This window comes from Protobothrops mucrosquamatus, unplaced genomic scaffold (assembly GCF_001527695.2).
Source record: "Protobothrops mucrosquamatus isolate PMUCROS unplaced genomic scaffold, P.Mucros_1.0 scaffold1124, whole genome shotgun sequence".
Taxonomy (NCBI): Eukaryota; Metazoa; Chordata; class Lepidosauria; order Squamata; family Viperidae; genus Protobothrops; species Protobothrops mucrosquamatus.
The window spans coordinates 347,184-362,135 of NW_015387342.1; the positions used below are offsets into that span (position 1 = coordinate 347,184).

Below are 14,952 nucleotides of genomic sequence, written 5' to 3' on the forward strand. Positions count from 1 at the left end.
ATTCCCAGCCAGCATGCTTAAAATTGCTGAGGTTGAGAAACTTTGCCATAGGGCAATTAGTCTAGGTTGGGGAACTGGCAGTGAATGAGCCCCTTCTCCTCTACTTCTCCTGCCAATCAGAGGGGCAGGTAAAGAAAAGGGAGGGAAGGAGGGTTTTTTCCTTTTGCTGCCCCTTGCACTACGTAGACCCCCACCTCTCCGTGGACTGGCAACTAAATAGCTGCTTTCTCAGTGCGTCTGAAGTGACCCTGCATCTGCAACCTGATAGTAGAGCTACCCAAAGCTCCGGTGAGAGGCTTCCAGCTGCAGCTTTTTTGCAGGCACCCCTGTGGGAAAGTTGCCATGGCATTATGAAAGGATTGTGGACTGAAGGGCCCCTTTCATCGACTTTTGGGGGAGTGGAAGCAGGGGTAGTGTTATATCTTCGGTTCTTCAGGCATTGAATGAGGCAGAGTGTTGAAACAGCAAACAAGTTTATTAACTCAGAACAGAAGCAGCCCTAAAGGCTGCTGAACAGCTATTTATATAGTTAGCCTTTAGGTGGCAACCAATAGGTTTAAAATAACAGTTTCCCACCCTAAACCTCATTATCAGCTTGGAGACAGCCAGTCTGGCTTTCAGTAACAGCAACTGTTAAACAATACAGCAATGTAGGTCAGACATTAAGCAAGCGATTTAAAACAGTTGTGGCCAATACATTACAGGTAGCATCCCTTCAGCTACTCCATGGGTAGAAGTGGGTCTTTTTGTTGCTGGCAGAAATGCCCCCTCTCTTTCTTCCCCTGTTTCATGTGCTACCCATAGGCTGGGGAAAGAAGTGAGTGAGGTGGCTTTTTGGTCCAATGGGACAGCCCTGACTCTCCTGCTGCTGAAAATGAGTGGCCAGATAGGGTGCCATGTCCACAGTAGCCTCTGGGCAATTAGGACCAGGACAGGCCCTAACCCTACACTTTTCTCAGAGTAATCGGCTTTAGACTGACCACTTGGCATGGCTTGTGCTAGTGCAAGTTGAAAAACACCCCTTTTGAAGTGGAGAGAGAAAAACAGAACAAGGCTGCTTCTGTGGTGGGCCAGGAAACAAGTTTGAGAAAGATGCTGTGCATTCGTGTTCTTCAGAAACAGTCAGGGGGCATCTTTGCACCAGGCCAAGCAGATAGGCCCTTAGAAAGAAACCAGAAAAAATGTAGACAGTCCAACCTTTCTCCACCCCTATTTCTGCCCTTGCAGCTGCATGCAGCCAGCAAAGCAATGGAAACACTCCATGCTCAGAGTTTCCACTTCACATTAAGCCTGCTGTGATTGGTGTTTCTTGCACTCTGGGTTAATCTAACATGCAAGTCTTATTTTTGTTTTGCAGATGTGGAGGAATGGCACAGATGCATCAGGGGAGTCCTTCCCTTGGAGGGAAGTGCCAGGCTCTTTCCCTAACAACTCAGCACATTTGCAGTGTGTTGCTGAAGCATCATTCCAGCACTTATTGCTGCCTATCATTTACAGCCTGGTTTGCATCCTGAGCCTAGCCTCCAATGGTGTGGCCTTATGGAGCTCCTGGGTCTACCGAGCTCAGGCTCCACCCATCATGATCTTCATCTACAACCTGATTATCATTGACCTGCTCTTTGCCCTGTCGCTGCCATTACAGGCAGTGTATCATGCCAGGCACAATGACTGGCCCTTTGGAGAAGGCCTGTGCAAGGCCACCAATGCCCTCTTCCTGGCCAACATGTTCAGCTGCACCCTTTTCCTGGCCTGCATCTGCCTGGAGCGTTATGTGGCTGTCCTCCATCCTGTCCTCTACCTGCGCCTCAAATGGCCTCTGTATCGTGTGCTGCTCTCCATAGCTATCTGGTCTTTGGTAGGGATTGGGTTGCTGATCTTCTTCTCCAAGAGCACCGTGACTCATCTCTTCTCCAACGGAAACACCGCCTGCATGGAAAACTTCCCAGCCCAAGTCTGGAGTGGAAGTCTGGCAGCCATGATCCTATCTTCCTCAGCCCTGGGCTTCTTCCTGCCTTTCCTTACTATCATTATCTGTTCTATTGTGATTGCCCACCGAATTATGAATCTGGGCCATGGGACAATGCAGGCATCTTCATTGCGTAGGCATTCCCTTCAAACCCTCCTGATGGTGACGAGCCTGCTCACCTTCTGTTTCCTCCCTTTTCATACCATCCATGTGCTACACGCCCTGGGCCGTATTGGCGTTCTTTCAGCTCCAGGATTGCTGCACTTCACTTGCTCAGCCCAGCGTGCAGCTATGGCCCTTGCTAGTATCAACAGTGCTCTTGACCCCCTGGTATACTATTTTAACATGAAGCCTGCCCATTGGAAGCTACCATGCTGTGGCACAGTCAGTCAAAATCTTATGGAGCCAGGTGAGATTGCTAATAGCACAGGGGAGTGCCCTAGGAGGAACATAATCCTTACAGATTGAATTTTGCCTATGGCTTTTTTCTGAGATCTAGGTGAAAGTGGTATCTTCCCCTGGATACTACTGTAACCTAAGTTATAAGCTTCTTTTTGCCAAAGAGACAGATTGAGAGAAAGAGGGAAAGAGAAATTTTATCTATGAGTTATTGATTTATTTAATGCTTGCCTTGACTGGCATGATGCATCACTAGCCCAGCCTATATCATGGCCTTGTCTAAGTTAAGATATAGAGGAATGGATAAAACTGTATCTCCCACCTTGTATTCACCATAGTGTTTGTTCTATAATTCCCACTGTCCCAAACTGCGCTCCAATGGACAATGCTGGTTGGTCATCAGGTTGAAGAGTAGATTAGAATGTTCTTTAAAGATCAGGTAAGAACTGTAGCCCAAGAACAGTCAGTGTAAAGCAATGGGAGCAAAGGCTGGCCTAAAGAAGAGGACAGAAAATAAAAAATAAATCAGGAATCCAGACGAGAGCTATCAGATTTGTGTTGCAACAATCTTAGAACTGTTCCCTTTTGCTCCCATCTAACTACCAGAAGGTGATTGCAGCCTAGTTCTTTCATCCTAATACAGATCACATCTGGAAAATAATGGTTTGGGAAGCAATTGTGACTCTAATTGGATTTCATGTATTGTGCTGAACCATAACATAATTTGGTTTGGGCTTACTGTACTGTTCAAGTTAGCATTATGCTTTGTAAACTATGATTTTATAGCTTTGTAAAGTGTGTGAATTCAGCCACTATAATTTATTTAACAGACTATGGTTAACAAAAGCTTGGCAAGGAGAAACTTTGGCAGGCAAGACTCAGAGTTCAGGGATAATATGAGGCAAGGAAAGTTTATCATGTTAATCAAGACTGGAAGCATTGTAACTATTGGGACTATTACTTTATATTTATATAATTGTGCAACATTTTGGCTCAAGGTCCAGAAGATTGGGAGATAAATAAGTAATCTGTACAAATCAGCTTTGGAAATATGTTGAAGGATATGGATTAATTTATTACATGTGATTGTCTCCAATACGTTTCCCAACCTAACAATTGAAGCATCAAGAGCTACAACAGCATATAAGATATAAAAGATATTCCTCTCCACTACTTGATTAAAAGGCCCCATTAAAGGGGTCCTGGTTACACTGGCATACCATGGTTTCTTCAGTTCTTACCACTGCCAAATCTGGACACCTGTCCAAACCAGGTCTTTCACAGAATCTTAATCAATATCCATTTGGGGAAGAAGACCTGGAGAAAATATAAAGCTTTCCATTTGCGAATGTTAAGAAGGCTACACATAACCAGCATTGTTCATTAATGTTTAAAAAAGACTTTGATACAGACTTCTTATAATGTGAGATTTATATGGTTATGATATACAAATAGATCTACTTCTTCAACAGCACCTTCTGGATAGTACAAATGGGACACATCCATTAAGGACGCTAAAATACAGAACTTCAGAGTAATTTTTAAAATTCTTGGATGTAGTTCTCAGAGCTGATCTAAAAGTTATGATCAAACTGTAATTCTTTGTAATGGAGCAGAAAAGGAACATTAATCTCATGTATCCAATAATCGTATCAGTTGTATCATATTAATTTAAATTCAAATGAAATGAAATATTTTTTTCTGTCCTCTCCCAACTTTGGGGGAGTGTAGCCCCCAGCTTCCTACACAAAAACCCAAATCAGAGGTATTAACTAAATTAGGCAATAATAGGTTCTGATAATGATTCATCATGTTGACCCTTTAAAATGAGAAATACAAAAGTATTTAGGACTTTTAAAGAAACTGGATTATTTCAACATAGCAAGATGAATCATAGCAACCGTAAGAGAATAATTCTTCTGAGTATCACAAACCCCTAACATTTAAAAAAGGATTGACCTTTCTCATTGTCTTGTTATCACAAATTGAAAATTGCTCTAAATTGAAGTCCTTGAGAAATGAAGTCATCTTTGAAAGTAAAACAGAAAAACAATATTCCATATAAAGATTTTTCTTTCAGCTGAATGTCATTTCTTAATAAGGAACTGATAGAAATTTTAGTTCCAGTTGCTTTATTCAGAAAACTGAAGACATAAGGAGAAATAACTTGATATCCTTCCTGAATGTGGTTGGTCTTTACAGATAATGATTTTTCCCTTTATTTTCCTTTCTATTTAAAATATTACCAATGTACTAGTAGTAGATGTGTTGCTAGATCAGAGGCATTTACTGTAATCCTAAACTTACAGCAATACAGTTATTTAGTTAATGCTTTTGTGTCCAATGCTTTACTGAATTAAGTAGAGCACTCATAAAAAAACTGAAAAAATAAATCTATAGTAAAATACATGTCAAGGTCTATTAAAAATGAATTGATAGAAGTTAAATGGTTCATTAGTGCTTTACGTCCCACTATTTTCAATACAATTAACTCTAAACCAAAAAAAGCTATATTTTTCTCCTTCTGCCTAAACAAATCAGCTATCAGCTGTCAAGGAGAGTAAGACCCTTTCCTTCATTTCCATCCAGTCTGTTGTTTTTGTCAGTTTTTCTCTTTCTTCCTTTTAATTGGTTTTACTATAATTCCCTTGTTTTGGGTTGTTGTGAGCCACCCAGAATTGGGAATCAGGTGGCATACAACTTTGATAGATATAGATAGATGATAGATAGATTATATAATAATAATAATAATAATAATAATAATAATAATAATAATAATAATAATACTAATAATAATAATAACAACAACAACAACAACAATAACAACAACAATAACAATAATAATAATGATGTATATGGCAGTGCTTGGAGACAGCAGAATAGACGAGAAAGAACTGGAGAAGATAACAAAATACAAAGACCTACAAATAGAAATAGAATGACTGTGGCAAAGGCAAGCAAGGATAGTACCAATAGTAATAGGTGCCTTAGGTGCAATCCCAAAACAACTGGAGCACCACTTGAACACCATTGGCATTGGTAAATTTGCCATTAGTCAATTGCAAAAGGCGGCCTTACTAGGAACTGTTTCCGTCCTGCGACAATATCTGTAATACCATCAAACATCCACATCTGCCTATCCCAGGTCCTTGGTAAGGGCTCGATAGGTAGACAAAAATGTCAGATCCACTCTGAACATCTGGCTGACTGTGCGATGATCAATAACAACAACAACAAAAACAACAAAAACAACAACAACAACAACAACAACAACAATAATAATAATAATAATAATAATAATAATAATAATAGAAAGCCTGGTATGCGATTCCACTTATGCAAAACCTGATCCTGTCAGATTGTGGTTCACGTTTTTATTCCTCCTATGCCTGGACAATAAATCTATCAGTTTCTCCAGGCAGGGTGAAAAAAATATTTCTGGATTAGTTCTAAATTGTAACTAGTGTCTATAAACAGTGACATCTCATTCTTATATGAATCTGACTGAACTAGCTAGATAACATCTCCAGCTCTAACAAAATTGCACACTCCTTCATTAGGTAGTTGCATGGGTTCTGCAGACAGCCCCATTTGATTGTGCCAAAACATAAAAACATCTTGCAGAGTCTGACTCTTATGAAGATGCCCAGGCACTACTCCTCAAGCCTTATGACATTGCAACCTTTAAAATGATGAATGAATTTGTGAGATCCCTCCATAAATAAAGCTAACGATTTCACTGAAATTAGTTAGATTCAAAAGTCCAAACTCAACTTCCATGCCTGACATAACATTTTTTTAAAAAATCAGCAGACACCGCCATGCTCTGTGCCATGTCTACGGAGCCAGTTTCTTACTTATTTCTATTTATTTTATTTGTTTATTGGCATTCTGCCTTTATTATTCTTACAAATAGCCTGGACCCATGCCATGCAGAACTTTGAATGATAGCCAACACTTTGAATTGTATCTGGAAGCAGATCGGCAATCACTGCAGCTCACGAAGCAGTGATGTAACATGGGCCATTCTAGGGGCCCCAAGAACTGCCTGCACCGCCACACTCTATATCCACCTGTAACTTCTGAATGCTCTTCAAGAATTTGAATGCACACCTTCTTCCTCCTATTTTCCCCACAACAACAACCCCATGAGGTGAGTTGGATTAAGGGAGAGTGACTGGCCCAAAATCATCTTCCTGGCTTTTATGGTAGGACTAGAACTCATGGTCTCCTGGTTTCTAGCCTGGTACTTTAAACACTAGACCTAATTGGCTGTCTTTGCAATTTTCCCATTGTCTTCTCCACAGATGTAACACGGCCATCTTTCAAATGTCTCTTTATCCAAATGGCCCAAATGTTAGCAGCTCTAGGAGAAATGCCCCATCTAAACATAGTCACTAGTCAGTTCAATAAACTAAAAAACACAATAAGAATGAATACCTTCCCAGCATATGCTTTGGCCATGGAAAAGCACAACTAAATTAAATGCACACTGGCACATATTCTGTTTGTGGAAAGCAGTCCATGAGGCACATCCAATCCAGATGCTCCAGCTGTACCTCCATGGAGTTTCCAATCTTTTTGCTCAAGGCAGGATACTGCTCTCTTCCATGCACCATGAATTATAGTCAGTTATGCAATAGATACATTTGTATATAGGTAGATTCCAATACATGGCTATACAGAATGAAAAGTTCCATCAATGCCACGGTACTTACTTCCAATAAAAGATGTGCAAAATTGCAGCATAAAATTAGATTCATGAATGAATTTTTATAAAATTCACTAGGAAATATATGGAGAACATTTACAAATCTAATGAGGCACAAGATACACTGGATTGGCTAATTTTGAAACTCACACGCAAGACTATTCTATCTAGATCAGTGGTGGCGAACCTATGGCACGGGTGCCAGAGGCGGCACTCGGAGCCCTCTCTGTGGGCATGCGCGCCATCGCCCCAGTCCTAGGCCTTCAGCTGGGTTTTATAAAACCTTTCCACTTTAGGCCTTCGCTGCCGTGTACAAAAAAAAAAAGGTTCAATCAATCAGTCAATTTCAACTTCTCGTGGGAAAAAAAAAGATCTTGCAAAGTTAGAATTGATTGATTGAACTTTTTAGTCCCACCCAGTCTGCTGTTACCACCACAGCCATGCCCACCCAATAGGCCACACCCACCTAATGGGCCACACCCATCCGGCACCCGACGATGCATAAGTGGGTTTGGGGTTGCAGTTTGGGCACTCGGTGTCTAAAAGGTTTGCCATCACTGATCTAGATTGTCTTTCAATCAAAAAGGAAAACCTCAAGATTTCCGGTTTTGCATTGCGGTAAAACGGATGCAGGAAGGCAGGGCTCTGCCTTCAGTGCCTGATTTCGCCCTGCTGGGGGCCCTGAAAAGGGCCTAAAGTCGCCCCGAAGAGGCGATGAAGAAGGAGGGGTGCCTTGTTGATCACAGAGAGACAGTGGTCTTTCCATCTGATCTAAGGAAAACCCTCTAAACTGGCAGGCGAAAGACCGACCACACCTCTGCAGCTGGCCATTAGCTGCTGACAACAGAACAAAAGCTTTAATTGTAAACAGCATGTTTGGAAGTGGGTGAGAAAATTGATCCTTTCTTTACTATTTTGCAACTGAATTTCCTGGGAAAGGCTCCCAAGAAGCTAAAAACCTCTGGATGTGAACGGAAGCGGCATTTTAAATTTTTTATGGAGGACAGAAATACACAATACTGAAGTGAAAGTAATACAAAACTACAGTTTTGATAAATTTGAGAACTGAGATAATTGTTAAGATTTTCTCTTTGGAAAAAAACGATTCAGGTGAAATATAAGAAATCAACCCTTTGTTTTAAGAGTGGAAAATGGACTTTGATTGACATCTAGTAGTGGATTTGAGTACAGCACTATAACTAGCCCCTTGGCTGCTTGGTGACTTTCAACTGAAGGGAGAACATCTGGCAATAAAGGAAAATATTTTGGCATATTTATTATCCTGACCTTCTTGGACTATAAATACCCACTGACCTTGGACTTTTAATCTCAAGAGCAAGTGGAAGAGAAAGAAAACATTGACTTTTGAATAGTCTGGCTGCAGGGAGGTTGAACATTTTGAACACTTGGAACATTGTGAATTACAACCTTGCCAGACTGATAATTTTCAGGATACTTGAGACAAAGGATTATTATAAAATACTACCATTAGGACTGGATTATAAAGACTACTGTAAAGACTAGCAAACAAGAGGAAACTTTGTTCCACTCTTACTGAGACTGGTGACACTAGAGGATTTCTAGGAATGATGCCTCAAGAAAAAACAAATACCTTTCAGAAGGAAATATTCTCCATGCTACAGCTAATTCATCAAACAATTGTTGCACACAAAGAGGACAGAAAAAGAAATCATAATGAGACTAAAAATAACCTAGATGATATAAATGACTAAATCTCCAAATTGAAGCTACAACTTCAAAGTTCCCAGATAACGACTACAAAGTATGAACAAATAAACCAGAAACAGAGGATGAAGCAGAAGAAATGGACCTAGAGATGGAGGAGATAGGAGAAGGGAAATATGGACTGCCATATACAAATAAAATACTGCAAGACCTACCTATAACAATGAAAATACAAAAGACCCCTTACTCCTTTTGTCTAAAATACACCTGAGAACAAGGAAGAAGATTCTAGAAAATGGATGGGTGGAGTTTCCCCCCCAAAATACTCTACCTATATTGTCTTCCTCATGCCAAGCAACTTTCACAAAAATAGAAAGAAAATTTTGGGGTGATTTAATTGCCTTGGCCTGGAAAGCTACTTGGCAAAGAAAGAAAGTGAGAGTTAGATTAAAAAAAACCCAGAGGATATGATCTATCAGAGGGTATATCTGTTTAATATACCTGTTTGAAATGATTAAAAGAATTTATGACCCTTAGATATAACCAGTTTTTTTAGAATGGAAGATATGATTTAGAATTAAAATAGCATTTTTCTTCTTCTTTTGATATGGGAAATTTGAAAATAAGAGGAGGATTGGTATGAATAAAATTTAACTATATAAATGTAAATAATATTGAGAAAATCATAAATGACAAAAATACTTTAAATATTGATGGGAAATCAAACTTTAACAAGAGCATGAAAAACAGGATATTGACTTTTGAATCGATATTATTGTTATTTGTAAAATATTAGTAAAATACAATGAAAATGTCTATATCTAATTTTGTATACATCAATAGTACCAAGAATTGTAATTGTCTAATGAGGGGGGAAATGGAAAAAATATGGGGAAGAAAGGAAGATCAAGGAAAAAATACTGGATTGTGCAGTATTGAATAGATTTTATATTGAAGAAGTTAATGTTAAATATGTGAACCCAGACAACATGTTGTTTACTAAGTTCAAAGATTGTAATTTTTAAAAAAATGAATAAAACTTATATAAAAAGGAAGGCCTCCAGGAAGTCAATATTATGATCAGAAAATTTCTCATTATGGTCAGGACAAACACAAGAACCACAGGCTTGTCCACATGTTCATGGTCATAAATACTTATGGTATATTAGGTGAGGCTGACTATCCCAACAGTAATGGAGACCAAGACCCTCATGAGGCAGCTCTTATTATAAGAAACAAACTTATGTTGTTTGATAGAAAACCCTTATGAGCTAGAATCTTTATTCTCTGACTGCAACACCATCATTTGTATCCAAAACAAGCAGAACAAGAGTAAATCTGTCAGATTCCACATGGCTGCTGTTTATTTTTGTACAAAAGAGGTATGTGAAATTTGACTGGTAGCTGAAAATCCAATACCAATTTGGTAACTGTTGAAAGTATTGGGGATGTCTGTTTTTGTCCTCAGAATGCTTTGTCAAGGCACTCCTAGAAGAGATCAACCCTGACTGCTCTTTAGAAGGCCAGATCCTAAAGTTAAAGCTCAAATACTTTGGCCACCTAATGAGAAGGAAGGACTCACTGGAGAAGGGCCTAATGCTGGGAAAGATTGAGGGCAATAGAAGAAGGGGACGACAGAGAATGAGGTGGCTGGATGGAGTCACTGAAGCAGTAGGCGTGAACTTAAATGGACTCCAGGAGATGGTAGAGGACAGGAAGACCTGGAGGAACGTTGTCCATGGGGTCGCGATGGGTCGGACATGACTTTGCAATTAACAACAACATGTTCTGGGAGGAAGGAAGCAGAAGAGAGTGTGATTTGGACCCTGGCTTTGGCAAAAAGACTTTCCTCCCATACGGACTCCACATTTATTTCCATTGAGCTTTTAATAGCCACAGAGGAGGAACCTGTGGGTGGTTTATGGGTAGATGTGGTAACATGGCAGGGAGATGTGGGCAACAACTTTCATCATCAGAACCTGGACCCCAGTAGGCCTCTTCAGTAACTGAAAGGTCAGAAGAAAGCTTCTAATGAAGTAGAATATTTGTAGATCAGGGTTGAAATGAGGATCCTTGATGCTCTCTGAACTTTGTTGTCTTTTGCAGATATTTCATTACCCAAACAAGGTAACATCATCAGTGCTAGTGCTAGAAGAAAGCTTCCCCCGCTGAAAACATACACCTTTAAAGTTTCTCTGCATCTTTTATACAGGTGTAGCTGGGATCCCCCCAACATGGCATTATTGCCAATTTTCTGCTGATAGAAGAGTGCCTGGGACACATAAATAATATTCATGGTCCCACTGGGGACTTACACTAAATCTTTTTTATTTTGGCTTCTAGCCGCCTGTTATGATTCGGTGTTTATCCCCATGGTGCAATCTCCATCCTGCTGAGTATACCTAACACAAAGACCTTTGCTTTCAGATGTATTGATCAGGAACTGTTTGTTCTGTCAAAAGCAGTGCACAAAACCTCTCTATTTCATCCGTCCCTGAACACCACTATGACAGCACAATTGCTGCTTCTCCTGCTATTTGTGATTTTGAATCCAGGGGATTTATTCTTGGTGAGATTCCAGAACATCAAATTTCATATTTGTTTCATTCTATTAGTATTTATGCTCAACTCTCAACCTTCACATATAAGGTATTTGTCTATATGGGGAGACAGAATGGAGACAGAATGGAAAAGGAGTGAGGCAAGGTCTAGAATCAGGAAGAATGTGATGCAGAGCTGTGTCCTATTCCAGCTTATAGGCATCAGAATATTTCGGACCTGTTCCTGAGACTTGCCCTCAAGTTTAGTGACTCAAGCACAAGACTGGGATTTGTGAGTCTCGGGAGGCTTTTTTCTGTCTATTGTTTTGTGACATGAGATATGCTTCATTGTTATTCGTTTGTCTTGTGGGAGAAAAATATCCATTATTTAAAACAATTGATTTCCTCAGCACTCAAATAATCTATTGTGTTCAATGGCATTTGTGGACCATCCTTATATATGTTTATTACTGTTAGGGATCCTGTTTAAAAATGTGTGGAAGCTGTGTGGATTTGTTGCCATATCACCAGGGACAGTTAACAGCACATTCCTATCCCTTCCTCATGGCTACCCCATTTTCCTAAAAGATGGAAGATTTTTAAACATTTGCATTTATATTTTGGACTCCAGAGGTCAAGTAGCACTGCTCTTAATTGTTCCCATGGGAGCATTCATGTTGACTTTTAAAATGGTAACTTTTCCTCCAAAATAAAACCACCCCCACACATACTAAATTCCAAATAAGAATTGGAAAACTTTCACAAGGCTATTTCCTCCTGCACAATGTTGCTGTACTCTTTTGTGAGCTTTTAAAGAGACATAATAGGTATGTGTGTGTTTTTCCTTCAGCAAAGGTGATTTCTCTGTGCAATTTGAAAAGTAGCAGAAAAAGAACTCCTGCGGCAAAAAGGCCATTAACCTTCTCATGTGTTATATACAGGATGGAATTAAATAATAGAAATTAGTGGTGGGTGGTGGTTCCATTTCAGTAAAAGCTAGCATGTTCTCTTCTCTCCATAAGTGTCAGTCTTGTGAGGTAGTACAAACAACAAGCACATCCAGGAATATTAGCTCTGTCCTTATTGTAAGGTTATATTAGTAGAATCTTGCAAGTCTGAAAGTACATTTCTTCCCCTCTTGGTTTTATTCTCCAAGAAAATAAGGAAAATCTCTTCTGAGACTTTTGCACATTCTCATTCTTTCTGCAGCAGAAGGAATAGGACCCTGCAACTCCCAAGGTCATTCCCTCATACCATTACATTAAGTCATAAGTTATTTTACTATGGTCCTGGTTGCTTCTTTCCAGCTCTCTTCTGATGAAGTTCTTGTCTTCAGCTGGAGTCTGAAAACAGTGTCTAGCAAGAATGGGAAATGTGTAGTTTCTGGTAATGAGATAGCAGCTTTCTCTAACTGACAGGGATGGAAATTGTACGTGTCTCTGTTATGGAAGGCAGCTGAAAAAACAGCTTACAGAGACAGCTGTTATAACCTTCCATATATACTTACTATATTAAAATTTGCAGACAGTTGTAAGATTTTGTAAGCGCACGATATTTGTTTATTTAAAAAAAATTATATAGCCGCTCATCTTATAATCAACTCTGGGTGGCTCCCAACAATATAAAAACCATAATAAAAGTGTAAAACTATAAACAACTATAAAACTAAGCATGTTAAAAACACTGAAAACCTGGTGCCAAGTTATACAGTCTCTTGGGAGAAAAGACAGATCTTCAGAGTTTTATGGAAAGTTAGGGAGAAGGGGGTTCCATTAGCACAGGGGCTGCCATGGAAAAGGCTTCCTAGGTCCCATCAAATATTTAGTGCAAGGGACTAGCAGCATGCCCACTCTGACCAGTTAGGAAAGGTAGAGGTTCTCAGGGAAAGGTGATCTCTCAGATAACCTGGCTGTGTGCCATACAGGACTTTAAAGATGATGACCAGCACCTTGAATTGCATTCAGAAAGAATGCAGAAGCCAGTGCAGCTCATGCAACAGAGGTGTTACCTGTATATAACCAGCGGCCTCCATTACCATGTGCACTGCTGCATCTTGAACCAGTTGCAGTTTCTAGGTGGTTGCATGCTTGTCTTGAAATAAAAGGGTGGCTGCAAATGAATTGTAAAATATAGGCAGTTCTCACTTACCGACTGCAATTGGGACCTGCAGCTCCATTGCTAAATGGCGTGATTGTTAAGTGAAACATCACATGATCATGCTGAATATATTTAGGGTTGCCAGGTCTGCTTCCAAAAAATAGCGGACAAGCGGGGGGGGGGGGTTAAATAGTAAAAAAAGTAGACTGTACAGCTTTAGATTACGTACCATTTCATCATAAAGCTTTTGAATAAAAAAAATGTCCACTATTTTGTGAAAAAAAATAGTGAACATAATGTGAAAAAAGTGGACTGTCCACTCAAACAGTGGACACCTGGCAACCCTAAATATATTACATTTATAAATATGATTACATCAAAGTTTCCTTTTTTCATATTCTACTTTTCTAATCAACAAATCCATAAATCATCAGTTCATTTTTTTTATTTTTTCAGCAAAAAGTCCATAAGGGATTTCTAGTCACTAATAAATGTAGTAGTTGATCTTTCTCTAAACAAATGAGTTAATTTTGCCATCTCTGCTAATTCCATCATCTTTACCAACCATTCCTCCATTTGAGGTTGTTTCAGAATCTTTCAATTTTTGCACATATGGTGGTCTCACAGCAAAACTCATATATAAAAATAATCTTCCATGGCTTTTTTCAAGTTGTCTGACCATTAATCCCAAGAAAAATGTTCTGCTTTCAGTTAAATCTTGTTTTTTGGAATTCTTTGTATCACTGTATGTATCTGAACCCCAAATTTGTATGTTTTTTTTACAAGTCCATCAAGTATGATAAAATGACCCTTATGTTGTCCAGATTTACCAATATAAATTGCTGGTTTCCACATTGACTTTTCTTGTTGGAAGCCATCTGGGAAGGTCACAAATAACAATCATGACTGTGAGATGCTGTGATTGCCATAAATGTATGTTGGTTGTGAAACACCCTAATTATGATTATGTGACCATGGGGACACTGCAATAGTTGCAAATTGAAGGACTGATTGTAAGCCTACTTTTCAGTGCTGCCATAATTTTGAATGATTGCTGAATGAGGCAGTTGATAAATGAGGGCTCCCTGCAAGTTAGAAGAAAAACTAAACAAAAATAACGTGGAACATTTAGTAAAAAGCAGACAGCTTGTAAAAAAAAGATAGGATAGAAAATATGTAAATACTTTATACTGCTATTCTTACAAAGAAAATGGAAAGCTTTTCAAGATAGACCTTACTAAAACCACGTATGATCTCTTTGTCCCTTTCCTAGTTCAGTGTAAGCCTCTTAGCACCTTTCGAGATGTTTTGTTACCCTGGAAAGAATAGAACGTTGCTTTGCAGGGAATGTAAATCAAGTTTTGTAAGATTGCTGTGACACAGCCATTTGCTTTTTTGGCAGGGTGTAATTGGTAAGCCCCACAAGGCGAAACATGAAGGTGAGTATGGCTACCCTAGTCTATAAAATCTCTGAAAGTTGGGCATGATTGGAGAGAGAGAGAGAGAGAGAGAGAGAGAGAGAGAGAGAGAGAGAGAGAGAGAGAGAGAGAGAG

The 14,952-nt window shown here is 39.3% G+C and overlaps 2 protein-coding genes across 2 annotated transcripts in view; both read left to right on the forward strand.

The window, feature by feature from the left end:
- Positions 1-1,357: 1,357 nt before the first annotated feature.
- LOC107291408 (platelet-activating factor receptor-like) lies at positions 1,358-2,434 on the forward strand. Its single transcript, XM_015820400.2, has one exon. It carries the CDS (start codon positions 1,358-1,360, stop codon positions 2,432-2,434), a length of 1,077 nt encoding a protein of 358 aa, XP_015675886.2.
- An 8,834-nt stretch (positions 2,435-11,268) lies between these two features.
- Positions 11,269-14,952, forward strand: part of F12 (coagulation factor XII) — a 22,269-nt gene continuing 18,585 nt past the window's right edge. Inside the window, 2 exon segments of the mRNA XM_029284932.1 lie at positions 11,269-11,331; positions 14,802-14,838. Of these exon segments, the coding sequence (XP_029140765.1) occupies positions 11,269-11,331; positions 14,802-14,838 (100 nt within the window).

Coding starts and splice junctions, on each gene's coding strand:
- LOC107291408 (XM_015820400.2), top strand. CDS start 1,358: ATGTGGAGGAATGGCACAGATGCATCAGGGGAGTCCTTCCCTTGGAGG.